The 25,949-nt window shown below is 46.0% G+C and overlaps 2 protein-coding genes, 1 long non-coding RNA gene and 1 pseudogene across 4 annotated transcripts in view; 1 reads left to right on the plus strand and 3 right to left on the minus strand.

Annotated features, from left to right (window-relative positions):
* The window catches only part of LOC112072446 (apoptotic protease-activating factor 1-like), a 32,843-nt gene that overhangs the window by 2,630 nt on the left and 4,264 nt on the right, over positions 1-25,949 (plus strand). The window contains 24 exon segments of the mRNA XM_070439801.1: positions 1,342-1,539; positions 1,974-2,175; positions 2,386-2,411; positions 2,414-2,497; positions 2,771-2,902; positions 8,605-8,843; positions 9,242-9,409; positions 10,143-10,274; positions 10,512-10,625; positions 11,076-11,260; positions 11,607-11,733; positions 11,845-11,970; positions 12,160-12,300; positions 12,485-12,610; positions 12,837-12,989; positions 15,782-15,910; positions 16,049-16,174; positions 16,323-16,442; positions 16,577-16,702; positions 21,369-21,494; positions 23,808-23,885; positions 23,888-23,941; positions 25,765-25,810; positions 25,813-25,889. Coding sequence (XP_070295902.1) covers positions 1,342-1,539; positions 1,974-2,175; positions 2,386-2,411; positions 2,414-2,497; positions 2,771-2,902; positions 8,605-8,843; positions 9,242-9,409; positions 10,143-10,274; positions 10,512-10,625; positions 11,076-11,260; positions 11,607-11,733; positions 11,845-11,970; positions 12,160-12,300; positions 12,485-12,610; positions 12,837-12,989; positions 15,782-15,910; positions 16,049-16,174; positions 16,323-16,442; positions 16,577-16,702; positions 21,369-21,494; positions 23,808-23,885; positions 23,888-23,941; positions 25,765-25,810; positions 25,813-25,889 — 3,035 coding nt within the window.
* On the minus strand, positions 2,978-8,141 carry LOC112072442 (putative C-type lectin domain family 20 member A). Of its 2 annotated transcripts, XM_024139848.2 has the most exons (5): positions 8,037-8,141; positions 6,923-7,303; positions 6,344-6,673; positions 5,886-5,995; positions 2,978-4,821 (listed from the first exon to the last, which is right to left on the minus strand). In XM_024139848.2, exons 2-5 carry the CDS (start codon positions 7,188-7,190, stop codon positions 4,717-4,719), a joined length of 813 nt encoding a protein of 270 aa, XP_023995616.1. In that variant the 5' UTR covers positions 7,191-7,303; positions 8,037-8,141; the 3' UTR covers positions 2,978-4,716. The 2 variants fall into 2 exon arrangements, with proteins under 2 accessions (XP_023995616.1, XP_023995615.1); XM_024139847.2 differs by lacking the exon at positions 8,037-8,141 and having other exon boundaries at positions 6,923-7,347.
* LOC139024833 (uncharacterized) lies at positions 15,008-15,559 on the minus strand. The gene is made up of 2 exons (XR_011476200.1): positions 15,475-15,559; positions 15,008-15,415 (listed from the first exon to the last, which is right to left on the minus strand). It is a non-coding gene; the product is annotated as an uncharacterized lncRNA (long non-coding RNA).
* On the minus strand, positions 17,776-18,423 carry LOC139024830 (putative uncharacterized protein DDB_G0271982; annotated as a pseudogene).

Raw genomic sequence — 25,949 nt, forward strand, 5'->3', positions numbered from 1 at the left:
CGCACATGCTTTTCCAGTTCTGGCCACAAATTTTCTATAGGATTGAGGTCAGGGCTTTGCGATGGCCACTCCAATACCTTGACTTTGTTGTCCTTAAGCCATTTGCTACAACTTTGGAAGTATGCTTGGGGTCATTGTCCATTTGGAAGACCCATTGTGGACCAAGCTTCAACTTCCTGGACTGATGTCTTGAAATGTTGCTTCAATATATTTGCATAATTTCCATGATGCCATCCTATTTTGTGAAGTGCACCAGTCCCTCCTTCAGCAAAGCACCCCCACCCTGTGCTTCACGGTTGGGATGGTGTTCTTCGGCTTGCAAGCCTCCCCATTTTTCCTCCAAACATAACGATGGTCATTATGGGCCAAACAGTTCTATTTTTGTTTCATCAGACCAGATGACATTTCTCCAAAAAAGTACAATCTTTGTCCCCATTTGCAGTTGCAAACCGTAGTCTGGCTTTTTATGGTTGGTTGGAGCAGTGGCTTCTCCTTGCTGAGTGGCCTTTCAGATTATGTCGATATAGGACTCGTTTTACTGTGGATATAGATACTTTTGTACCTGTTTCCTCCAGCATCTTCACAGGGTCCTTTGCTGTTGTTTTGGGATTGATTTGCACTTTTCGCACCAAAGTACGTTCATCTCTAGGAGACGGAACACGTCTCCTTCCTGAGCGGTATGACGGCTGCGTGGTCCCATGGTGTTTATACTTGCGTACTATTGTTTGTACAGATGAACATGGTACCTTAGGCATTTGGAAATTGCTCCCAAGGAGAACCAGACTTGTGGAGGTCTACAAAAAATTGTTTTTGAGGTCTTGGCTGATTTCTTTTGATTTTCCCATGATGTCAAGCAAAGAGGCACTGAGTTTGAAGGTAGGCCTGAAATACATCCACAGGTGCACCTCCAATTGACTCAAATTATGTCAATTAGCCTATCAGAAGCTTCTAAAGCCATGACATCATTTTCTGGAATTTTCCAAGCTTTTTAAAGGCACAGTCAACTTAGTGTATGTAAAATTCTGACCCACTGGAATTGTGATACAGTGAATTACTTGTGAAAAATTACTTGTGTCATGCACAAAGTAGATGTCCTAACCGACTTGCCAAAACTATAGTTTGTAATAAGAAATGTGTGGAGTGGTTGAAAAACGAGTTTTAATGACTCCAACCTAAAGTGTATGTGAAACTTCCGTCTTCAACTGTATGTGAATGTGTGTGTGTGCGTATGTTAGCTCACCTCTCTGTCTCTCTGCCATGTTTGACCCCTCTGTTTATTCCATTGGCAACATACTGCATTTATATATTAATGCCGTCTTTGCTGTTTTTACCCTTTTCCAGTCCAGGCGGTGCTGAGTGAGGGCGGCGTGCCCCAGAGACCCGTGGTGTTTGTGAGCCGGCCAGCACTGGTGAACCGGGTCAGGGAGAAGCTCTACCGCTTGCAGAAGGAGCCCGGCTGGGTCACTGTGTTCGGCATGGCCGGCTCCGGCAAGTCTGTCTTGGCTGCGGAGGCAGTCCGAGACCACGCACTCATCACAGGTAGGTGGCTCCGGGGTGAAGTTTTCCCTAGGTACAGATCTAGGATCAGCTTCCTCCCCCAATCCTAACCAAGCCCAATAATGGGTAAAATGTCAAACTGACCCAAGAGCATTTCAGGAGAGGGGTAACACATGTAGAGTAGGCTCTTTTTCTCTCTGTCGATTCACTTTCTCTCTGTTTTCTCTGTCTGCATTCACTCTCTTCTGTTTTCTCTGTCTGCATTCATTTTCTGTTTCTCTCTGTTTGTTATCGCATTAGTCTAACTTTCTGTGTCTTTGTCTGTCTGTCTGTGTCTCTCTCTGTCTGTCTCTCCATCTTTTTCTCTGTTCGTTATCGCATTGGTCTCCTGACTGCACTCTCTCTCTCTCCCTGTCTTTCTCTCTCTCTGACACACACACACACTCACACTGGTCCTTCTGACACCCTCCCCCCAGAGTGTTTTCCAGGAGGAGTCCACTGGCTGTCCATAGGCCAGCTGGACCGGCTCGACCTGCTGGTTAGGATCCAGTCACTGTGTTTCCGCCTGGAGCAGCAGAGCCAGGAGAAAGACCCCATGTCCTCAGTCCACCGGCCTCCTGGCTCTCTGGAGGAGGCCAAGGAGCGACTACGCTTCCTCATGCTCCGTCGTTACCCCAGGTCAGTCCCCAGGTTGAAGTGTATTGATGCGGACTGGTAGCCAACTTTTCAAGTTGGTCCATTCCTTCTAAATGGTGGCTGTTAATGATGAGTAGAACATTCAGCTGGACCTCAGAAGTTTCAGCTCTGGAGTGATTTATTGTATGCTGTTAATTCCATTCCCATTCATGTCAATTGAATTAGATGTGTGTTTGTGTTGTGCGTGTCCAGGTCGTTGCTGATACTGGATGACATCTGGACAGCTCGGTGCTCAAGGCCTTTGACATCCAGTGTCGAGTACTGCTCACCACCCGAGACAGAAGCCTAGCCGACTGTGTCAGCGGTGTGTATGAGTAATAGCACTGATATTAATACTAATATTACTACTGAAAATGATGACTTCATTTATAGAACACTTCTAAAACATTACGCTCAATCACCTGCTCAAACTGTGTGTGTGTGTGTGTGTGTGTGTGTGTGTGTGTGTGTGTGTGTGTGTGTGTGTGTGTGTGTGTGTGTGTGTGTGTGTGTGTGTGTGTGTGTGTGTGTGTGTGTGTGTGTGTGTGTGTGGGTGTGTGTGTGTGTGTGTGTGTGGTGTGGGTGTGTGTGTGTCCAGGTTCTAAGTCTGAGGTGGCAGTGGAGAGTGGTCTGGAGGAGGATCAGGCCTTGGAGATCCTCGCCCTGTATGTCAACGGGAAACCCCAGAGACTCCCAGAACAGGCCCGCAGCATTGTCAGAGAGTGCAAAGGTACGCACACACACACATGGAACTATAGTGTCAACAGAAATTGTATTGAATGAAATGAAAATTCCTTTTAGGTTTACAATAAAATGTCAATTTATTTCACATATTCAAGAGAAATACAGTATTACATTTTCTTATGAAGGATTTGGGAAGCATTATGTATTGACCAAAAACATTGATAGAAATAATGAACAGATTGTAAATAGAGAACAAGCTAATTAAACATCAAATTAAACAGCAACATGGCATTCTGTAATAGTATGGATAATATAGTACATTATACAACGGGTGGGTCTAATGCTGATTGGTTAAAACCACATTCCAGCTGGTGTCAATTCCACAAGTTACCACCGTTTAAAGTGACTGCATAGATAATAAACAATGGGGGGGGTGTGACAATATAAATAGTCCGGGTGGCCATTTGATTAATTGTTCAGCAGTCTTACGGCTTGGGGGTAGAAGCTGTTAAGGAGGCTGAGGGGCCCCAGTATTGAGGATCAGCATGGCAGACATGTTGTTGCCTACCCTTACCACCTAGGGGCGGCCCGTCAGGAGGTCCAGGATCCAGTTGCAGAGGGAGGTGTTTTGTCCCAGAGTCCTTAGCTTAGTGATGCGCTTTGTGGGTGCTATGGTGTTGAACGCTGAGCTGTAGTCAATGAACAGCATTCTCACATAGGGGTTCATTTTGTCTAGGTGGGAAAGGGCAGTGTGAAGTGCAATAGAGATTGCATCATCTGTGGATCTGTTGGGGCGGTATGCGAATTGGAGTGGGTCTAGGGTATCCAGGATGATGCTGTTGATGTGAGCCATAACCAGCCTTTCAAAGCACTTCATGGCTACAGACGTGAGTGCCTCGGGGCGGTAATCATTTGGGAAGGTTACCTTTGCTTCCTTGGGCACAGGGACTATGGTGGTCTGCTTGAAACATGTAGGTATTATAGACTCGGTCAGGGAGAGGTTGAAAATGTCAGTGAAGACAATCAGCTGGCATCACTTTTATGGATATATACAAAGAAATGTAAATTGAAAAAAGGTCAAACGAAACGGGGCTAGTTTGCAGTCTTTCCAACTTCAGTTTTTAGTGATTGTGTTGGTTGTGTTGTTGGCTCCTCTGTCCTGACAAGAGAGAGAATTTTCTATGCCAGTAGAAATCGTGCATCATTAGCTCATTGTTATGGATGTATCCAAGTAAATGTCACTAGGAAACAGCTTAAACAAACACAAATGCAGCTACTGTTGTTATTCTGGCTGCACTGTTTGACGTGACTGTAAGTTAGCCGTAGTTGGCTAGCTAGCAAGCAAGGGATAAGAACGTTGCCAGCCAGTATGGCTATGGAACATTCAGAACGAACGACTGGGTCGTGTCTCTGGCAACCGAACCGATAGAACGAACAGACAACCAGCCGGCTTGGGTAGCAACCCTGGAAAGATGAAATAGTATGAATAAGGTAATCAAAATAAAGTTTTTAATGAAAATATGTAAATCGTTATTTGAATTTGTTGGTAACCCGTTGTATAAAAGTGATAATGCCCTCGAAGCCAGTGTTTTGAGGATTTAATGGCACAGTTTGCCGGCTCTTGACTTCGTCTCAGGCCTAACAACACCCATGCCAATATATCCTCCAAACACCGGCTTCTCGGGCATTATCACTTAATTATGATATTTAATAATGGTTCATGATAAATGAGTACAATGTGAGATGAGAAGGGAATCATTAATTATAGCTGGCACGGGGCAACCGATCCACACACTAACTCCATGTGCTTCTATTCAAAGCTCTTCCTTCTTTTTCGGCCCCCTTTTTTCTCTCTTTCTGTCATGCTTTCTTCTCTTCCTTGTGGAAGACATTTCCATCTGGCTGCTCTTTCCATCTCAGTTTGAAGTTTTCAACCATCCCATTGGCCTTCATTTTCTCCGTTATCTGAGGAACAGAACCAGGATTTATGCCCTGAACACCTAATCTTACTGAATATTTATTAATTAATACATTGTAGGATTAACCAATTTGCATTACACATTTAATTATGGCAGCTATATGCTTCCATATGTAGGTACCTGCACTCTTACGGTTTGAAGGGTTTATCATTACTTGGAGAACTCTCTTAACGTAAGGAGCAGTGGACTGTACTTGTTCACAGCGAGTTGGTCATTATGAATAAGAATTGATTCTTAACCCTTTACACTCATGGGAAATTGACCTTTATGGATAAGGCTAAATTGAAATGTTTCTAATAGCATGGTAGAAATTGAAAGGGAACAAGGAGATTGTGGGAAAATGATTTGATCAAAGTTGAGGACACAACAGTGCACCTGATACAAGACTGAATCCAAACATTGCACTGTTGATTTTATGTGCATTTTACATTTACTGTACTTTTCACTTCATTTGTTATTAGCGAAATCTGGAAATACTCTGGATCCATCCAGTAGCATGATAAGAATATTCCTGGGAAATGTGGGGTAGGTGCAACATAAGACAAAACAATTACAAGGGTTTGAGTGAGAGGACTAACTGGTGTCTCCAAGTGGCCACACACCTCTCCAAAGTGTGCATAGTTCCTAAGTCAATCCAATGCACTTTTATGACTCAAAGAAGAGTGTTCAAATATAAAGTGCTTTTTTTAGCTCCTAGTGGTGCTGTTGAGGAACTAGAGCAAGCAAATGTGTAGTTTTGTTTGGAACACAACCCTGCATCCCACCTTCACACAATTACTGTTGTTTACTGTTGTTTTACTGACGGCCCATTTTTAAATCGCAATCTGGGTCAGGTGGGAATAAAATCTGCCTCTTTGAACCTGTAAATGATCCAAATGTTCTGCCCCTGAACAAGGCAGTTAACCCACTGTTCCTAGGCCGTCATTGAAAATAAGAATTTGTTCTTAACGGACTTGCCTAGTTAAATAAAATAAAAAAAGTGTAAAGGGTTAACTGGCATACATGGTTAAATGAAGGTAAAAATCTATAAATGAAGAGGGTGAGACTCACCTGCTGTAAAATGGCCTCCCTCACCGTAGCATCATTCAGGTCCATGTTTGGGTCTGGGGTCATCCTCACTCTCACTACCTGTATCTTCTTGACTGTTGGGGGTCTTGGGTCTAACACATACACAGATATAACCCTTCTCAGCAGGGAATGAATTGGAAATTCAAACCACCAATTGAAATAATTCATAATTCTATAATAGTGGGCAATTCTATAATGTAGCCTTTTTATGGTAATTTAGCTTTGGGGACCTGAATGTTGAAAGACACATTGTCAAGGTAGTCAAATTAAACTCCGCAAAACCCATGACGCAGGGTGGCTGGTTATATACACAGTTAAGATGAACAGTCACCATCACATACAAGAATGTTACATATTTAAATCTGTGTGGACAGTTATTCCAAATCAATAGCCCATTTAACGAGATGAGTTCGGTGGCACAATAAGAGATCTTAACTTACTACCGTAGCAAACAAAGGGACATTCCTTCAGACATTCTATGTCTATCCATTMGCCTGAGGTACTGCGATTCCAAGCAGCGCAGGACTTGTTCAGTTCTCTGTCGACCCAGTATCTGAATGAGGAGTTACTCTGGTCCGACCATTCCCAGGTGTCTTTGAACAGGCCGATCCAAACGTTGCTACTCCCGGCCACGTTACAGATCTCTTTGTTCTCAGTCTGGTTCCTCACGCTAGCCAGGTCTGTGTGGTTCTTTCTGCAGTAGAGCTGAGCCTCCCTCCAGGTCATTAGCTGTTGAACCATTAGGAAACGACCAGCTGGAGACTTAGTCCCTATGGGGACAAATGCAACCAGCAGAGTTTGGATCAGAGTTTGGATCAGTGCCATTTGAACTGTTGTCAATTCATAAACCTTTGGAAATCYTAAGCTTGGAATTGACAAGAAATTTGAAAGACAAACGTTGCGACCTTGATAACCCCACAGTAATCTGTTACTTGGTGAAATTGTATGTGCTGCTGGTGTCCTCTGGTGTTACTAGGTTAGTGTGTTTTTATCTAGATTACATGTAGTATGTCACTCACCGTCGTAGCACACTGGAAAGTGTTGAGRAGTGCAAAAATAGTCGTGCCATTTTCCAGAATTCTCCATGACACCACAATCTTCATTCAKATTTCCTGGCTSGTTTTGGTCCCAAAATTCACTAAACTGAGTCTGTCCCTTACTATAGTAGTCTATGTCTGCCAGAGACCACTGCCACCTGGAATTCTGTCCCTTCTTCAGTCCTATCCACACTGCTCCATCATAATCGCTGTCTATAGTCAAGTGGTTCAGTCTGTTRATATCCTCCATGTTGCTTACGGTGGCCAGGTCCGTGTACTTCTCTCTGCAGTACCTCTGTGCTTCAGTCCAGTTTTTAGGGTCCGTTACATAGTGATACTGACAGGAGGATAGTGTGAAGAGCCCTGTGAAGAGGTGCATTGTCATCTCAAGTAACTGCCTCAAGGGCTGCAACATCAATAATTTCTACCCAGAGGCTGCAACATCAATAATATCTACCTTCTACCAGAGGCTGCAACATCAATAATATCCACCCTTCTACCCAGAGGCTGCAACATCAATAATATCTACCCTTCTACCCAGAGGCTGCACATCAATAATATCTACCCTTCTACCAGAGGCTGCAACATCAATAATATCTACCCTTCTACCAGAGCTGCAACATCAATAATATCTACCCTTCTACCCGAAGCTGCAACATCAATAATATCTACCCTTCTACCCAGAGGCTGCAACATCAATAATATCTACCCTTCTACCAGAGGCTGCAACATCAATAATATCTACCCTTCTCCCAGAGGCTGCAACATCAATAATATCTACCCTCTACCCAGAAGCTGCACATCAATAAATCTACCCTTCTACCAGAGGCTGCAAAATCAATAGTCAATTTGATCATCTAAAAGTTCAGAGCAGAAAAAATCATAGTATTACTATTTCTTAAACTACTAATGTTCACATTTGAACTCTATCTAAAAGTATTGCACTTTAGCAGATTCTTCTTCTCAAGAGCTTGATGGTTCATTGATTCTTTGCGATAGTGTTGGGTTGGAACACAAATGTGCTGGCTGCAGATATGCAATCGTAAATACATTGTAATAAAATATATATATTAAATATCATAATAAATACACTGACCTGAGAAAAACACAATCAGCACTTCTTCTCCATGACAAAAGATTCATAAAAAAGAAACCAAAATTTTCAGCGAGTTGTACTGTGGATCCTCTGCATTCAGCTGCACCTTTCTCTGTAGGCAGGCGCTATTTCAGAACATTGTTTCACAGTACACAGTACACCTATTCATGTCTTTTTATAGCTTGCTTTGTATAGTGGTTATGTTCAGTTTTCTCTTACACGCAGGACATCAGTCAAATGAGTATGAGACTGTTGGCCTGTTTTTGTTTGAGTCAAAAAACTGATAGTCAAATTAGTCTGAGCACAGACTTCAGAGAAAAGGAGCCCTTAATGCCTGCTGAAAGTTCTGTTAACCTTCAACGACTTGTAGAATCCATTCTAAATCATGAAATTCAATTTCAATTAGTGAAATTTTAAATTCAATACATTAAATTGTGACATGTAACAGAAATGGAATTTGTATTTATTAGTTTTGATACATCTCAACTCTTAAAAAAAATATATATAAAACTCTGGCACAATCAACCAGCCTACCTAAACCCCTCCTCTACCCTCCTCTCTTCCCCAGGCTCCCCCTTGGTGGTGTCCCTAATCGGGGCCCTGCTGCGGGAGTTCCCGGACCGCTGGGCCTACTACCTGCACACGCTCCAGCAGAAGAAGTTCAAGCGTATCCGTAAGTCGTCTTCGTATGACTACGATGCCCTTGACCAGGCCATGGCTGCCAGCATCCAGGTCCTGTCTGAGGAACACAGGGAGCTGTACATTGACCTCACCGTGCTGGAGAAGGACGTCAAAGTACCTGCCAAGGTCAGACTGGCCGGGGGGGATTATGGTTAGGCTTGGGTAGGTAAGGTTAGATTTGGCTAGGCTTGGTTAGGTCAGGTTAGGCTAAACTAAGCTAGGCTACAGTTGGTTAGGGTAAGGCTATCCCGCACCTTCAGCCAAAAAGTATTCACAACCCATGGAGACATTGTGAGCTGTCCTTGTGGAAAGAAGGAGGGAATAAGATAATAAGAGCTAAGAAAAGACAAGGAAGCAGGTCATTGTTTCTAAATCGAAGCCTGTTCTTCCATCAAAGGAGGCTGCTGAGGGGAGGACGGCTCATAATAATGTCTTGAATAGCGTTCCAGCCATTACTATGAGCCAGTCCTCCCCAATTAAGGTGCCACCACCAACCTGTGTCCTCCATGTTCCTCTGCCTGCAGGTTCTGTCGGTTCTGTGGGATCTAGAACCGGAGGAGGTGGAGGACGTTCTCCAGGACTTTGTGAACAAGTCCCTACTGTTCCGTGACTGTCACCACCGGCCCTACCTCTACTACCTCCARGACCTCCAGCTGGACTTCCTGGCTGAGATGAACCGCTCTGGTCTAGAYGTGGGTCTCAWACACTCCAYCCAGTGGAGGRTGCTGAGAGMAGGACGACTCATAATAATGTCCYGWASGGAGTGAATGGAATGGTATRAAACACTCCATTCSAGCCATTATTATGAGCCGTCCTCCCCTCAGCAGCCTCCACTGACTCCAACATACACACCTCTATCTTCATTTACATAGGGTTGTTATGTATGCTGGTGGCCATTTTGAAATGTATCTAAAGTTTGATGTTTGTTAACTTTTGTCAAATGTGTTGGAATTAATTCATTTTCTGAAATCCAATATAAGGAAAACACTGTCTTCTAGAGAATCAATGTACATAGAACTTGGAAAACTAGACAGTCGCTTATAGAATGAATCAGTTAGACTCATGTCTTCTATGCCCTGCATTATTGGGACATCAATCTACTATTATTAAGCAATAAGTTCCGAGGGGTTTGTGATATATGGCCAATATACCACGGCTAAGAGCTGTGTTCAGGCACTCCGTGTTGCGTCGTGCTTAAGAACAGCCCTTCTCCGTGGTATATTGGCCATATATCACAAACCCCTGAGGTGCCTTATTGCTATTATAAACTGGTTACCAATGTAATTAAAGCAGTTAAAATAAATGTTTTGTCATATCTGTGCTATATGGTCTTTTATACCACGGCTGTCAGCCAATCGACATTCAGGGCGTTAAAACCACCCAGTTTATAATATGTATGTTTTTGAACAAGTGTGTGTGTTCCAGAGCCTCCACACCAAGGTGGTGCGTCAGTACCAGCAGCGCTACAGCCAGGGTCACCCCACCTCAGGAGATGAAGAGTGCCTCTACTGGTTCAGATTCCTCACCTACCACATGGCCAAGGCCAACCTCACACAGGTACGCACGCGCGCACATACAACACACACATCTAAATCAAATCAACATTTTTGGGTCGCGTACACAGTTTAGCAGATGTTATAGCTGGTGCAGGGAAATGCTTGTGTTACAAGTCGCTAACGTCTTTTTCTCTCTCTTTCTATCTCCATCTCTTTCTCTCTCCCTGTATATTTCTCTCTCTTTCTGTTACCCTTACACCCCTCCCTTCTCTCCTCTCCTCCCCCTCTCTCCCTTTAGGAGTTGTGCTCTCTGATGTTCTCTCTGGACTGGGTCAGAACTAAAGCTCAGATTATGGGACCGGCTCATCTCATCAATGACTATGTGGAGTACGGCGCCATACTGGACAAAGAGGTCAGGATTTGATCAACACCAAGTTCACTGAGGAACTTAGTGTATCATGTTTTATCCTCATTTGATATGGTTTTCAGATCTTGCGGTTGGTATCAATTCCTCGTAAGTCAATGGTGGCCTAGTGGTTAAGAGCATTGGGCCTGTAACCAAAACGTCGCTGGTTTGAATTCCTGGGCCGACTAGGTGAAAAATGTGTCCTTGTGCCCTTGAGCAAGGCACTTAACCCTAATTTCTCCTGTAAGTCTCTCTGGATAAGAGCGTCTGCTAAATGACTACAATGTAGAAATGTCAATGCAAGAAACAGTTACTCATTTCATGCCTGTGAATACAATTGTTGTGTTCCAATCTCTCCTTTCTCCCGCAGTGTGTACTTGTTCAATTCCCCTCATAGTTTTGAAACACCCCGTTTGTCACATCCTCGCTGTGAGTCTCTCTTTATGGTCCCCCCAGAACAGCGAGGTGCGGGTCCACTTCCAGGAGTTCCTGTCTCTGAACGGCCACCAGTTGGAGCAGCGTCCGTTCCCTGACGTAGTGCAGCTGGCCCTGTCCCAGCCAGACTCATCTGAGGTGTACCGCCAGGCCCTGCTGCAGGCGCAGGAGAGGGCCACCGGAGGGGGACTCTACCTTGACTGGGTGTCAGTAGTAGGACCATACACACTGCTCATGTGCTCACTACTTAATTGGGGTGTACAGTATTGGCCCCTACCTCTTACTCCCTAGCCCTTATGCATTCCATTCCCCTGTCAACCATACCCTAACCATAGAGTTGGGTTTGTGTCGCAAATACCACAAAGCCTGTTTTAGCGTAGTGTCAGTGGCACTGCCCATGCTAAAACAGAAGCCATTGTAAATGCAAAGACGTGCCCTCTATCCAACTCTATGGCCCTCTAAGTTCGTGTCTCATTCCCTGATGTTCAACTTCCTCTAACATCCCCTCATGCTCACATTCTCGAAGTCATTTATGGTTGTGGTTTGTTCCAGGAACAAAAGTAGTCTGAAGAGCCTGTCTCGTCTGGTGGTCCAGCCCCACCAGGGATCCATCTACTCTGCCTGCTTCTCCCACGACGGCACCAATATCGCCTCCTGTGGCTCCAGCAAGACACTGCGAGTAAGACACACACATTCTTTTGAAATAAATCTTCACCAACTGTATCTCCCACACATCCCTGTTTGTGTGAGTGGGTGTCCTCTATAAACTCTGCCCTGTGTGCGTCTCCAGGTGTTTAAGAGCACCTCTGGGGAGAAGCTGCTGGAGATCCAGGCCCACGACGATGAGGTGCTCTGCTGCGCCTTCTCCCCGGATGACCGTCTCCTAGCAACCTGCTCAAGTGATAGGAAGGTCAAGGTATGGTGTGGAACCCTCCCCTCTGCCATTCAAACTTTGGACAGACTTAAGACAGACTTGCCTGACAACCCGACTTCGACAGACGGAAGTCGTTTGTCTGTCTCTAATCTGTGTTGTGTAAAAGGTTTGGAAAGCAAATAAAAGAGAGTTGTACATCTGTGTAACTACAGTATCTGTGTTGTGTGCCAGGTTTGGAACGTGGAGCGTGGGACTCTGATGAGGGTGTTTGAGGACGAACACGAGGAGCAGGTCAACCATTGTCAGTTCACCAACACAAGCTTACGCCTCCTACTGGCCACCTGCTCCAACGACAAGTTCATGAACACCAAGGTGTGTCTGTGGTGTAGTGTGTGTGTGTGTGTTTGCGTGTTTCTGTTGTGTGTGTGTGATATTAAAACCATAAAGTAGGCCACATTTTTTGCACTCTGGCTATAAGAGGTGTATGTATGTGTAAATATATATATATATATATGTGTGTATGTATATATATATCTATCCCACCCTCTCTCTCTAGCTGTGGAACATCAATAAACCCTCCTCCCAGAACACCATGTTTGGTCATTTGGAGCCTGTCAATCACTGCTGTTTCTCCCCTGATGACGCCTACCTCTCCACCTCTTCCAACGACGGAACCCTGAAGGTGGGCGGAGCATAGTCACCACCTATGGCTTTGTGTGTTTATATTAGCAAATATAGATAAAGGTTTTTCATTTAGGTGTAGACTACTAGTATGTATTTAACAACATTAATTGTACATACCTGTGTGTGTGTGTGTGTGTGTGTGTGTGTGTGTGTGTGTATGTGTTTCTGTGCACATATGTGTACATGTGTGCGTGCCTACCTGTGTGCTTGCGTGTGTGTTTCAGCTGTGGGAGGTGTCCTCGGCCAATGAGTGGAAGTCCATAGACGTGGCGGACATGTTCCCGGAGCAGAGCGAGCAGACGGAGGTCATGGTGAAGTGCAGCACCTGGTCAGCAGACGGCAGGACCATCATCTGTGCTGCCAGGAACGCAGTCTTTGTGAGTGTTGAAGAGCCAGCCCTCCCCTGCTGAGTGAGTAAGCCTCTGCTCTGCTCCGTCAGGCTGGCATGGGGCCGTGGCGTGGGCACAGGGACTGAGAGGTGGTCCCCTGGCGGAGCTCCATGACTCGGACCAGATTTGTTTAGCATGTTGCGATTCATCAGAGTAGGAGCTGGCAGAATGTTGAATGGACTTCGGTAACTGGGGGACATGAGCTAATGCTCATGCTATGGCTAATACTACACTGAACAAAAATGGAAACCCAACATGCAACAATTTCAATGATTTTACTGAGTTAGTTACAGTTGTTCAATCGTTCCTAATCTATGGATGTCACATGACTGGGAATATGCAGATCTGTTGGTCACAGATACCTTTAAAAAAAGTAGGGCCGTAGATTAGAAAACCAGTCAGGGCCTCCCGGGTGGCGCAGTGGTCTAGGGCACTGCATCGCAGTGCTAGCTGCGCCACCAGAGTCTCTGGGTTCGCGCCCAGGCTCTGTCGCAGCCGGCCGCGACTGGGAGGTCCGTGGGGCGACGCACAATTGGCCTAGCGTCGTCCGGGTTAGGGAGGGTTTGGCCGGTAGGGATATCCTTGTTTCATCGCGCTCCAGCGACTCCTGTGGCGGGCCGGGCGCAGTGCGCGCTAACCAAGAGGGCCAGGTGCACGGTGTTTCCTCCGACACATTGGTGCGGCTGGCTTCCGGGCTGGAGGCGCGCTGTGTTAAGAAGCAGTGCGGCTTGGTTGGGTTGTGCTTCGGAGGACGCATGGCTTTCGACCTTCGTCTCTCCCGAGCCTGTACGGGAGTTGTAGCGATGAGACAAGATAGTAATTACTAGCGATTGGATACCATGAAAATTGGGGAGAAAAGGGGATACAATAAAAAAGAAGAAAAAAAAAAGAAAACCAGTCAGTATCTGGTGTGACCACCATTTGCTTCATGCAGCGTGACACATCTCCTTTGCATAGAATTGATCAGGCTGTTGATTGTGGCCTGTGGAATGTTGTGGCTGTGGACAACGAGCACGCAGATGAGCTTCCCTGAGATGGTTTCTGACAGTTTGTGCAGAAATTCTTTGGTTGTGCAAACCCACAGTTTCATCAGCTGTCCGGGTGGCTGGTCTCAGACGATCCTGCAGGTGAAGAAGCCGGATGTGAAGGTCCTGGGCTGGCATGTTTACACGTTGTCTGCGGTTGTGAGGCCGGTTGGGCGTACTGCCAAATTCTTTTGGAGGTGGCTTATGGTAGAGAAATGAACATTAAATTATCTGGCAACAGCTCTTGTGGACATTCCTGCAGTCAGCATGACAATTGCACACTCCCTCAACTTGAGAAATCTGTGGCATTAGCTACATAACATCAATTGTGTACTAACATTGCACCCCCTTGCCCTCAGAACAGCGTCATTTCGTCGGGGCATCGACTCTACAAAGCGTTCCACAGGGATGCTGGCCCATGTTGACTCCAATGCTTCCCACAGTTGTGTCAAGTTGGCTAGATGTCCTTTGGGTGGTGGACCATTCTTGATAAAACTGTGATAAACCCAGAAGCGTTGTAGTTTTTGAGTGCCTGGCAGTGTGCCTGGCACCTACTACCATACCCCGATCAAAGGCACTTAAATATTTTGTCTTGCCCATTCACCTTCTGAATGGCACATACACACAATCCATTTTTCAATTGTCTCAAAGCTTAAAAATCCTTCTTTAACCTGTCTCCTCTCCTTCATCTACACTGATTGAAGTGGATTTAACAAGTGACATCTAAGGTTTTTACCAGGATTCACCTGGTCAGTCTGTCATGGAAAGAGTAGGTGTTCATAATGTGTTGTACACTGTGTCGACGCACTGCATAGCATATCTGTCAAATTCTGTCAATATATTTGTGTTCAGCGGTATGTTCTTGTCTAGCAACTGCTCCTAGAGCAATCTGTCCGTGAAGCAATGAGAATGCCCTGGACAACTTGTCTTTCATGTTTTGGTATTTGGGCCTGTCTGCCCGTCAGAGGGTAGACGCGTGTGTTCTGACTGAGAATGAAGCCGTCCCACTCCTGGGAAATGTAAAGGTCTCTGTGTGTCCGTGTCTGTTCTCTCCACTCCAGGAATCAGAGTGGAGTTGAATGTCAGAGTGGAGTTGAATGTCAGAGTTGTCAGTTTGTAGGCTAGTATTGATAGAAGAATAGATAGCTTGATGGACTTAAAAAAAAAAATTATGGCACGTAGTAACAGCAGTTGGAACTCTTTTGTTTTCCACCTCAATCTCTCTTTTCTCTCCGTCTCTTTCCCTTTCTTTTCTTCGGTCTGCTTTTCCCTTCACAATCCCACATTTTGCCAAGTTGGAAGATATGGAAATCATCATCGATGGTTGAGATGCAGGTTGACATGTATTGTCATGAGTCTAGCCCTGGAGGCAGAACTGAGTGGTTTCTGCTAGATGGGACAGCTGCAAAGTCAGAAAAAATATTGAAAACAAAACCTGCAGTTGAGACTTCACTTAGCAGCTTATCAGGCTATTACCATATTGCTTCCATCTAATCCCATCCCGTCATGTCCTTTACAGTTCACATTACATTTGAGTCATTTAGCAAACACTCCAGAGCAACTTACAATTAGATCTCTACATGGTCTGACCTAACAACCTATGAGCCCTTCAAGGGGCCAACAAGAAGTGTCTAGAAAGTTCTCACTAGCTTATGCATGGAAGCCATTTTGTGCCCCACATATTGGCAGTTGCACTAGAGAGCGATCACCAGCTATAACTATGGTGTAGTGACAGATCCCTCCTGCTGTTCCCAGGTGTTTGATGTAGAGACGGCGGCCATGTTGTTGGAGATCCGGACCAGTCGTCTGAGCACGGTGCAGTACTGTCACGCCTGTCCCAGCAGCAACCTGGTGGCCATCGCACTGTCACACTATGCTGTGGAGGTACACACACACACACACACACAGAGCCTGTTGACTATTACACTGTGCCATGTAGGTACACACATGGTGGCTATAGCCCTATCAAACTACTACACCATCATACGGCAGGATATGACATCATACGTCTCTTCCCTCCAGCTGTGGGACATTGAGACCAGTAAGAAGATGGCTGACTGTAGTGGTCATCTGAGCTGGGTCCATGGAGTCCAGTTCTCCCCTGACGGATCTCTACTGCTCTCCTGTTCTGACGACCAGACCGTCAGGGTAAGTGTGTGTGTGTGTGTGTGCGTCTGCCGTCTGTCAATAATTTGTCCAATCTGTCTTCATCAGTTAACCCTTTTCGTGACATATTGTACTTAACCATTTAACATTTTTAATGGCATAGAAAATGTAATGCCTTGGTGTGTGTCAGGTGTGGGAGACTAATAAAGTCCACACCTCCTCGGCTGTCTGTCTGAAGAGGGACTCTGACGTGCTCTTTAACAACGGTGACATTACTGTGGTCGCCGCCGACAACTGCAACAGACTGCAGGTGAGAGGACTAGGCTGGACTCGCGCGCGCACACAATGATGTCTTACAGATGTGACAGGTGTTAACCCAGCAGGCTGGTGTGTGTGTGTGTGTGTGTGTGTGTGTGTGTGTGTGTGTGTGTGTGTGTGTGTCAGGTGAGGAATGGGAGGACCGGAGCGGTGATGTTCCAGTCAGAGGACCAGGAGTCTTGTATCCGCTGCACTGCTATCTGCTCACAGACCTCAGCCGTGGGGCTGGGACGAGAGGATGGGACGATACAGGTACATACACACACACACACACACACAGGTACGCTCACATATACACACACCTACACACACTTTTCCCCTCACACACATACCAGAAAGCAAAAATCTTCAAGGACACAAAAGTAGGAAAATGCTTACGTATAATTTATGCTTAACTTGACAAAAGTGCAGGTGCTATGAGGGAAAAGTGCCAGAAATGTAAAAGTATTTTTGGCTGGAGAAGACTGTATCACTGCCAAACTTGATAAAAACCAACTGAGCTGTAGGAAAGGCAGGTAGAGACATTTTTTCAGGTAAAGCTGTACACAATGTTACACCAAAACGAAGTTTGACAGTTTTACCACTGGTGCTGTTCTAGTAGCATTGTGACTACTGTGGTCTGCCTATGCTTGGAAGAGTTGGTCGATGTGGTGGGTAAAAATCATGTTCACCTTGCTGGCGGAGGTGTTTCTCACATCTCCAGCCAAAAAGACTCAGGGATGTCCATGGAAGTGGTAGTAAGTAGTGTCACACGCCCTCTGTCCCCTGGCACCCCTCTGTCCCCTGGCACCCCTCTGTCCCCTGGCACCCATCTGTCCCCTGGCAGGTGTGTAGAACTCTGTACTCCAGTGGGGCCGCACCTCAGGAACCTCTAATTAATGAAGGGGGCCTGGGCTCTAACCAACACAGGGGTTAATGGATTATAATAACTCAGGCCTCTTCACACACAGACACACACACCTGGGTGTCTGTCTACTCTTCTCAGTCAAGAGGGGGATGAGGACAGAGGGATGATAATGGTTGAAATGAGTGGATCTGAAAGACACTGCAGGGTTGTGTAATATCAGTTACTTAATATGTGAAAAGTGGGCATACCATGGAAATGTTGGTTTCACTGTGAGTATACTTGTGTTGGTCTTTACACCTGTTCCATTACATCTAATTCCTCTCATTTACACCAGAGGGAGCTGCCTGTTTGTCATTCCAGGACCCTTGCAGGTAGTCTGCCCCCCCCCCCCCCCCCCTCCGCTCTCTCTCTCTTTGCTCTCTCTCTCTTGCCTCTCTCTCTGCTCGCTCTCTCTGCCGCTCTCCTCTTGACTCTCTCTCTCTTGCTCTCTCTCTCTTGCCTGCTCTCTCTCTTGCTCTCTCTCTCTTGCCTCTCTCTCTCTTGCTCTCTCTGCTCTTGCTCTCTCTCTCTTCTCGCTCTCTCTGCTCTCTCTCTCTTTGTATCCTCTATCATCTCTCTCTTGCATCTCTCTCTCTGTCCTCTCTGTCTCTCACCTCTTAACAAAAGCTCTTCCCCTCTAAGCTTATGTCGCTCTCTTCATCTCTACTCCAATCTCTAACTCTACTACACAACTCTCGTCTCTGCGTCTCTCCTTCTCCTTCATATCTCATCTCTATCCGCTATTCTCTTTCTCTGCTCTCTCTCTTGCTCTCTCTCTTGCTCTCTCTGCTTCTCAGTTTGCTCTCTCTCTTGTGTCTCATCTTCTTGGCTCTCTCTCTCTCTCTCCCGTCTCAGCTCACGTTAGACGACTCTTTCTCAAGCTCTTGCTCTCCGTCTCTCGCAATCTCTCTCTCTCACTCTCTTGTCTCTCTCCCTCTCTCTTGCCTCATCTCCTCGTCTCGCTCTCTCCGTAATGCTCTCTCTCTCTCTGCTGCTCTCTCTTGCTTCTCTCTCTCTCGCATGCATCTCTCTTGCTCTTCAGCCTCTCGCTGCTCTCCACCGCCTCCTACAAGCTCTTGGCTCTCATCTCCTTTCTATTTATTTTTTGCGCCTCTCCTCTCAGTCCCCTAGTTCTGCTCTCTTCTCTCATCGTGCACTCTCTCTCTCTCTCTCTAGTTCTTGCGGCTCCTCTCTCGCTCTCTTCCCTCTCCCTCTCGTCCCTCTCTCTCTAGTTCATTCTTTCTGCCTCAAGTCTCTCGCTCATCCGTCTCCGGTTCTTCGTGCTCAGCTTTGCGCAATCTTCTCATCTCTCTCATCTTTCTCCCTCTACGCTCTCTTTGGCACCTCTCGCAATCTCTCTCTCTCGTCTCGGCTTAAGCTTCTCCGCTCTTCCTCTCGCACTCTCGCTCCCTCTAGCTCATCGCCGCTCTCTCGCTCTCTGCACGCTCTTCTCGCTCGCAATCTCATTTCTTCTTCTTAGCTTTGACGCTCAAACTACACTCCTCTCCCTCTAGCTCTTGCCCACTCCTCTCGCTCTCATCGCAATCTCTCTCTCTCTCGCTTCCTCTAGCATCGTGCGCTCTTCGCTCCCTCTCTTCTCTCGCTCCCTCTAGCTCGTTCACTCTCCCCTCCAGCTCTGTCTGTCTGTCTCTCTTGGTCTCCTCTGCCTTGCTCTTTCTTTCTTCTCCACATCAGTGAGCCACTGCTTGCTAATAAGCAGAGGGTAAAGAATGGACCAGAACTCTAATGAACTCACAAAGCAATGCCCTCGTTGTCATTGACTCAGTTTGACGCATGCCTCACATTCTAGTCTTCTTTCTGGGCCGTAATTGCCACTTTGATTGGCTCGGTTKTCTCCTCTGTTGAAATGACATGCTYTTTTTCTATTAAGAAGGAAAAGAAGAGAGGGTGAGCTGGAGAAAGAGAGGGACAGGAGTGTTGAAGAGAGTGACTGTGTGTGTTCTACCCCAGGCAGGAGGGATGACAGTTAGGCAGGTACTGAGGACCATTGGATGGAGGACTACAGCGGCTGACCCCTCACAGGAGCTTGTTGCTAGGGCTAGAAACAGGCAGTGTGCAGGTATAGTAGCGTGATATGGCATCTGTGACATCTAGGCAGACTAAAGCAAAGTATTTATAATATTATTTGAATCCAGGTCGAAGCACACAGTGGAGGCTACTGAGGGGAGGACGGCTCATAATGGCTGGAATGGAGTCAATGGAATTGTATCGAACACGTGGTTTCTATGTGATTGATACCAGTCCAGCCATTACTATGAGCCATCCTCCGCTTCGGCCTGGATTCAAATAATATTATAAATACTTTGCTTAAGTCTGCCTAGATGGTCAGGGTGTGCACTGTTGGGACTATTCCATTTATCCATTTGCACCAGGCTCAATCAATCAAGTACTTAAATAGTATTTTAAGATGTGTGTGTGTGGTCCTTGTCCTTCTCAAAGGGATTGTGATCAGTGTCAGGGCGAGGGATAGCTCCGGTATTGTGCAGTGATCTATTGTTCAAATGGAGTTTAAGGTGCACATCACAGCATATCTTTCTGTATGCAGTATGACACTAGGGAGGCAGCAGATGTGGATGTAAACAGATCAGGGATCAGTACATGTTAACCCYCTCATCGTAAGGTGCTCCGATGACCACTGCTCTCAGATCAGATCTGTGCTTCTTTCGTTGATCTGTTTATTCCTAAGCGTCATAAGCCAAACTAGTATTCCTAACGCTAACATYTTTTACTCAACCTTTCCCCCATATCGCCCTGAGCACCCTCCCTGCTGCCTCATTCCCAAACCTTGAGGTGAGCTGGCAACCTTTTGAAACCCGTTTCCCAGTAGCATCGCAGAGCGTCCTCTGGTTGGCATGCCCTTCGGCTAGCCTTCTCACGCGTTTGTTTGAAGTAGGGTTTTATTTGAGAGGTTTAAATATTTTAGTACAAGGTGAATCCTAGATTGAGATTTCACCTTGTGGTGAGTGTCTGTGAGTGTCTGTGTGTGTGTGTGTGTGTGTGTGTGTGTGTGTGTGCATGCATGCATGTGTAGTCATTGTTTGTCTAAAGTTATGAGCTTGTGTGTTTCTTTGCCTTTTGAATTATTGGTTTACACTACAAATATCATACCAGGAGGGTTAATTGGGTTGAATTATTTTGCGATTATATTAATAGACTTCAAGTATGGCCCTTATTGTTTCTAAATCTTACCATTTTAATGAATAACTTAAGTTTAATTGCTTAAGTTTGCAATAATTTCCAATAGTTCAATGTCAACAGAATTCAGCCTTAAAATTCTAGTCCAACTACTCYGTCAAGTTAGCAAAGATGGCGCAGGAAGTTTCTAAGACAGTTGGACTTCTAGGACCTCAATAATGTACTCTAGGTTGTCAGAGTTTCCGTTGTCTCCCTTATAAGATTAAAGTGGTTTTGTAACTTGAAGCCAGTTCTTTGAGCATCAGAGCTGCTTTTTCTCCTGCTGTGACAGTGTTGTCTGTCATACCCTCACACAAAGCAGTCAGGGCAGATCCACTCTCCGAATGGGCTGATCAATCGCACGCAGAGCCTGGTAATATTTAAATGTTTTCCTTTTTGATGAGCTTATCACTGTCAACCCAAACGCATTACGTTGGTCTCCTTTTTTATTCTAATATATTTTTATTTTGCTCCACATCTTTATCTTTTACTAGTTTTGGTCAAGGCTTACCCATAGACAGTCAGAAGGTTATAAATTTATCCTCCCAGCTTTCCCCTCTAAATATCTCTGTCTTCCCTCCTCTTTCTGTCTCCCGTTTTCCATCTCACTTGAGCAGTTGCTTGTTTTTACACTTTTGGGAGCAAAATATAGTGTGTGACTATCTTATTAAATTTTTTCTAAGTTTACTATTCTGTTAGTCAACACCTCCAACTTCTTGGGATGTGTGTCAACTCATGATTTTAATAGATTGTTTTTGCTCTTTTGACACAGTAATAAAGGATTGAAATGGAATCATCTGTCTCTCTCCCTTCTCCTTCCTCCCTCTCTCTCCCCAGGTGTTGGAGGTGCCGTCGGGGACCTCTCTAGCCACTCTTCAGGGTCACACCAGGACAGTTCTCCACTGCCAGTTCACCCCGGAGGGACACACACTCATCACCTCCTCTGAGGACACCACCATACGGGTGGGGCCCTTCTCATCCTTCTTTTCTTCTTCTCTGTGGTTTGTTATTTCCCTCCCTTTGTGTCTGTGCGTGTGCATCTGTGCACGTGTGTGTGTGATGTTTTTGGACTGTTCCGCTCTGTCACCCCTAACAGCTCTCCTCTACTGTTCCACCTCACTGAACATATCCTCTCATCTCCTCTGTTTCTCTCATCTCCTCTCCTCTGTTTTTAGGACAGCCTGTCCACTGCTAGACCTATCTGCCTATCAGAAGTACACACACTATCCAGAGCACCACCTTGCTGCAAATCAGAACAGCACAGCCTCACTTTGTATTCATCTTACTCTGTATTCTCCTGTTTAGGCCCTTACTGTCCATGGACCGTCTCCTGTTTAGTCCCTTACTGTCCATGGACCGTCTCCTGTTTAGTCCCTTACTGTCCATGGACCGTCTCCTGTTAGTCCCTTACTGTCCATGGACCGTCTCCTGTTTAGTCCCTTACTGTCCATGGACCGTCTCCTGTTTAGTCCCTTACTGTCCATGGACCGTCTCCTGTTTAGTCCCTTATGTCCATGGACCGTCTCCTGTTTAGTTCCCTTACTGGTCCATGGACCGTCTCCTGTTTAGTCCCTTACTGTCCATGGACCGTCCTCTGTTTAGTCCCTTACTGTCCATGGACCGTCTCCTGTTTGTCCCTTTACTGTCCATGGACCGTCTCCTGTTTAGTCCCTTACTGTCCATGGACCGTCTCCTGTTTAGTCCCTTGCTGTCCATGGACCGTCCCTGTTTAGTCCCTTGCTGTCCATGGACCGTCTCCTGTTTAGTCCCTTACTGTCCATGGACCGTCTCCTGTTTAGTCCCTTGCTGTCCATGGACCGTCTCCTGTTTAGTCCCTTACTGTCCATGGACCGTCTCCTGTTTAGTCCCTTACTGTCCATGGACCGTCTCCTGTTTAGTCCCTTCGCTTGTCCATCGGACCGTCTCCTGTTTAGTCCCTTGCTGTCCATGGACCGTCTTGTCCTGTTTAGTCGCTTAGCTGTCCATGGACCGTCTCCTGTTTAGTCCCTTACTGTCCATGGACCGTCTCCTGTTTAGTCCCTTCTGTCCACTGGACGCGTCTCCTGTTTAGTCCCTTCTGTCCATGGACCGTCTCCTGTTTAGTCCCTTTCTGTCCATGGACCGTCTCCTGTTTAGTCCCTTTGCTGTCCATGGACCGTCTCCTGTTTAGTCCCTTCTGTCCATGACCGTCTCCTGTTTAGTCCCTTGCTGTCCATGGACGTCTCCTGTTTAGTCCCTTGCTGTCCATGGACCGTCTCCTGTTTAGTCCTTGCTGTCCATGGACCGTCTCCTGTTTAGTCCCTTGCTGTCCATGGACCGTCTCCTGTTTAGTCCCTTCTGTCCATGGACCGTCTCCCTGTTTTAGTCCTTACTGTCCATGGACCGTCTCCTGTTTAGTCCCTTACTGTCATGGACCGTCTCCTGTTTAGTCCCTTACTGTCCAGGACCGTCTCCTGTTTAGTCCCTTCTGTCCATGGACCGTCTCCTGTTTAGTCCCTTACTGTCCATGGACCGTCTCCTGTTTAGTCCCTTGCTGTCCATGGACCGTCTCCTGTTTAGTCCCTTACTGTCCATGGACCGTCTCCTGTTTAGTCCCTTACTGTCCATGGACCGTCTCCTGTTTAGTCCTTGCTGTCCATGGACCGTCTCCTGTTTAGTCCCTTGCTGTCCATGGACCGTCTCCTGTTTAGTCCCTTACTGTCCATGGACCGTCTCCTGTTTAGTCCCTTCTGTCCATGGACCGTCTCCTGTTTAGTCCCTTACTGTCCATGGACCCGTCTCCTGTTTAGTCCCTTACTGTCCATGGACCGTCTCCTGTTTAGTCCCTTGCTGTCCATGGACCGTCTCCTGTTTAGTCCCTTACTGTCCATGGACCGTCTCCTGTTTATATGAATAATGTTTGAGTAGCTTCGCTGAAAAGGGAATATTTGGTGGATAGATTCACTTTGAGGAAATGTTGACCTACAGGGAATGTGAATAGCTCTATACAGTAAACATAGCTGTTACTCTGACCACTGACTTCTGGAGTGGTGAGAGTTTGATGTGTCAATCATTGTCTGAGATATTTGCATAGAGGCCAATATTCTGCCCAGTACCATTCCCTCCTAGCTGCTGAATACTCCCATTCTGGCACAGATCCAGGATCAGCTTACCCTCCATAACTGTGGTTGTGCTAATCCCTGGTTGAGGTGCAACTTTTACCCACTCCAGTACCAGAAGGTGATCGCGCTCTTCTTGCCTCTCTCGCTGTCTCTCTGTCTCTCTCTCCCCCTGTAGGTGTGGAGGTGGAGGACAGGTGAGTGTGTGGTTCTGGAGGGCCACAAGGAGCAGGTCAGATGTTTCTCTCTGCTCACGACCTCACCTCCTCAGAGACACATCTCCTCAGCTGGTCCTTTGACGGCACCATCAAGGTAATACAAGCACACGTATGCAGTACCAGACAGACAGTAAGACTTAGAAACACACACGCATGCAGTACCAGACAGACAGTAAGACTTAGAAACACACACGTATGCAGTACAGACAGACAAGTAAGACTTAGAAACACACACGCATGCAGTACCAGACAGACAGTAAGACTTAGAAACACACACGCATGCAGTACCAGAACGACAGTAAGACTTAAACACACACGTATGCAGTACCAGACAGACAGTAAGACTTAGAAACACACACGCATGCAGTAAGACAGACAGTAAGACTTAGAAACACACACGTATGCAGTACCAGACAGACAGTAAGACTTAGAAACACACACGCATGCAGTACCAGACAGACAGTAAGACTTAGAAACACACACGTATGCCAGTACCAGACAGACAGTAAGACTTACGCTTCGAACACACCGACTGCGTCATTGCATCACTGCTGCATAACATTTTGCGCAGCTAGGCAACTATACTGATGCAGGTACCTTTTGCAAAATGGTCGCATGCGGTTGGGACACATGGAGGGAGAATAATTTTCGCAGTATCTTCAAAACCGTGTCTTTTTGACACAACTGCTGAACAGCTACAGGGACATAAACACAAAATAAATGCTGGCTTGGAGACAAGTGTCCACGATAGTAGGATTGCCAGGTCAGTTTAGTAGTAGCTTGTGCTAGATGTGGCTAGTTAGCGTTAGCTAACCTAGCTTGCTAACCTAGCCAATGAGGTGGTCGTTGGTCTCATTGTTGAAAGAGCCTACCTCTGCCTATCTTTACTATTTATTATTGCATTTCGCTCCAAAACTGCATTTTGGAGGAAATTATATATAGGCTCTCACAATTAATTTAGGGTGTCATCGAATAAATAATATACTTGGCAAATAAATTTATAAAAAATGTAAAGAAAATATGCAATCAAACTGTTTTTATGTAATCACAAATTTTTACTGAATGTGTGTGCAAAAAAAAAATCTACATTCTATTTAGCTACTTTCTGTCAAGTCACTCATACAATTTGATGCATACTTTCGATTTATCGAACGTATGCACCACACAGAACGCACTGCAACTGCCTCTGCCAACGCAATGCTGCAAGGCAAATGCAGCGTTCCATTGGAAATGAATGACTTCTGGGTATTCGAAACGGCATGACGCAGTCGGTGTGTTTCAAGCGTTAGAAACACACACGTATGCAGTACCAGACAGACAGTAAGACTTAGAAACACACACGTATGCAGTACCAGACAGACAGTAAGACTTAGAAACACACACGCATGCAGTACCAGACAGACAGTAAGACTTAGAAACACACAGCATGCAGTACCAGACAGACAGTAAGACTTAAACACACACGCATGCAGTACCAGACAGACAGTAAGACTTAAACACACACGCATGCAGTACCAGACAGACAGTAAGACTTAAACACACACGTATGCAGTACCAGACAGACAGTAAGACTTAGAAACACAACACGTATGCAGTACCAGACAGACAGTAAGACTTAAACACACACGCATGCAGTACCAGACAGACAGTAAGACTTAGAAACACACACGCATGCAGTACCAGACACACAGTAAGACTTAGAAACACCACACGCATGCAGTACCAGACACACAGTAAGACTTAGAAACACACACGCATGCAGTACCAGACAGACAGTAAGACTTAAACACACCGCATGCATATGCAAAACCTGTTAAAAGCAACAAGTTACAATCAGCGTGCACTTACGTGAACTGAAGGATATTACTAGAGGGAGGTGACACAGAAAGCGTCTCCCCTCTCGCTCCCTCCCCCCAGGTGTGGGACATGTCTAGTGGTGAACGGCTGCAGGACCTAGTGTGTCACAGGGGGCGGTGCTAGCCTGTGACGTGTCGCCTGACGGACAGCTCTTCGCCACCACCTCCGCTGACAAGACTGCTAAGGTAACACACACACGTGTCATCAGTATGTGACAGTACCTAGCCTAAATTCTTAGATCTGTG

Source organism: Salvelinus sp. IW2-2015, unplaced genomic scaffold, assembly GCF_002910315.2.
Source record: "Salvelinus sp. IW2-2015 unplaced genomic scaffold, ASM291031v2 Un_scaffold1930, whole genome shotgun sequence".
Taxonomy (NCBI): domain Eukaryota; kingdom Metazoa; phylum Chordata; class Actinopteri; order Salmoniformes; family Salmonidae; genus Salvelinus; species Salvelinus sp. IW2-2015.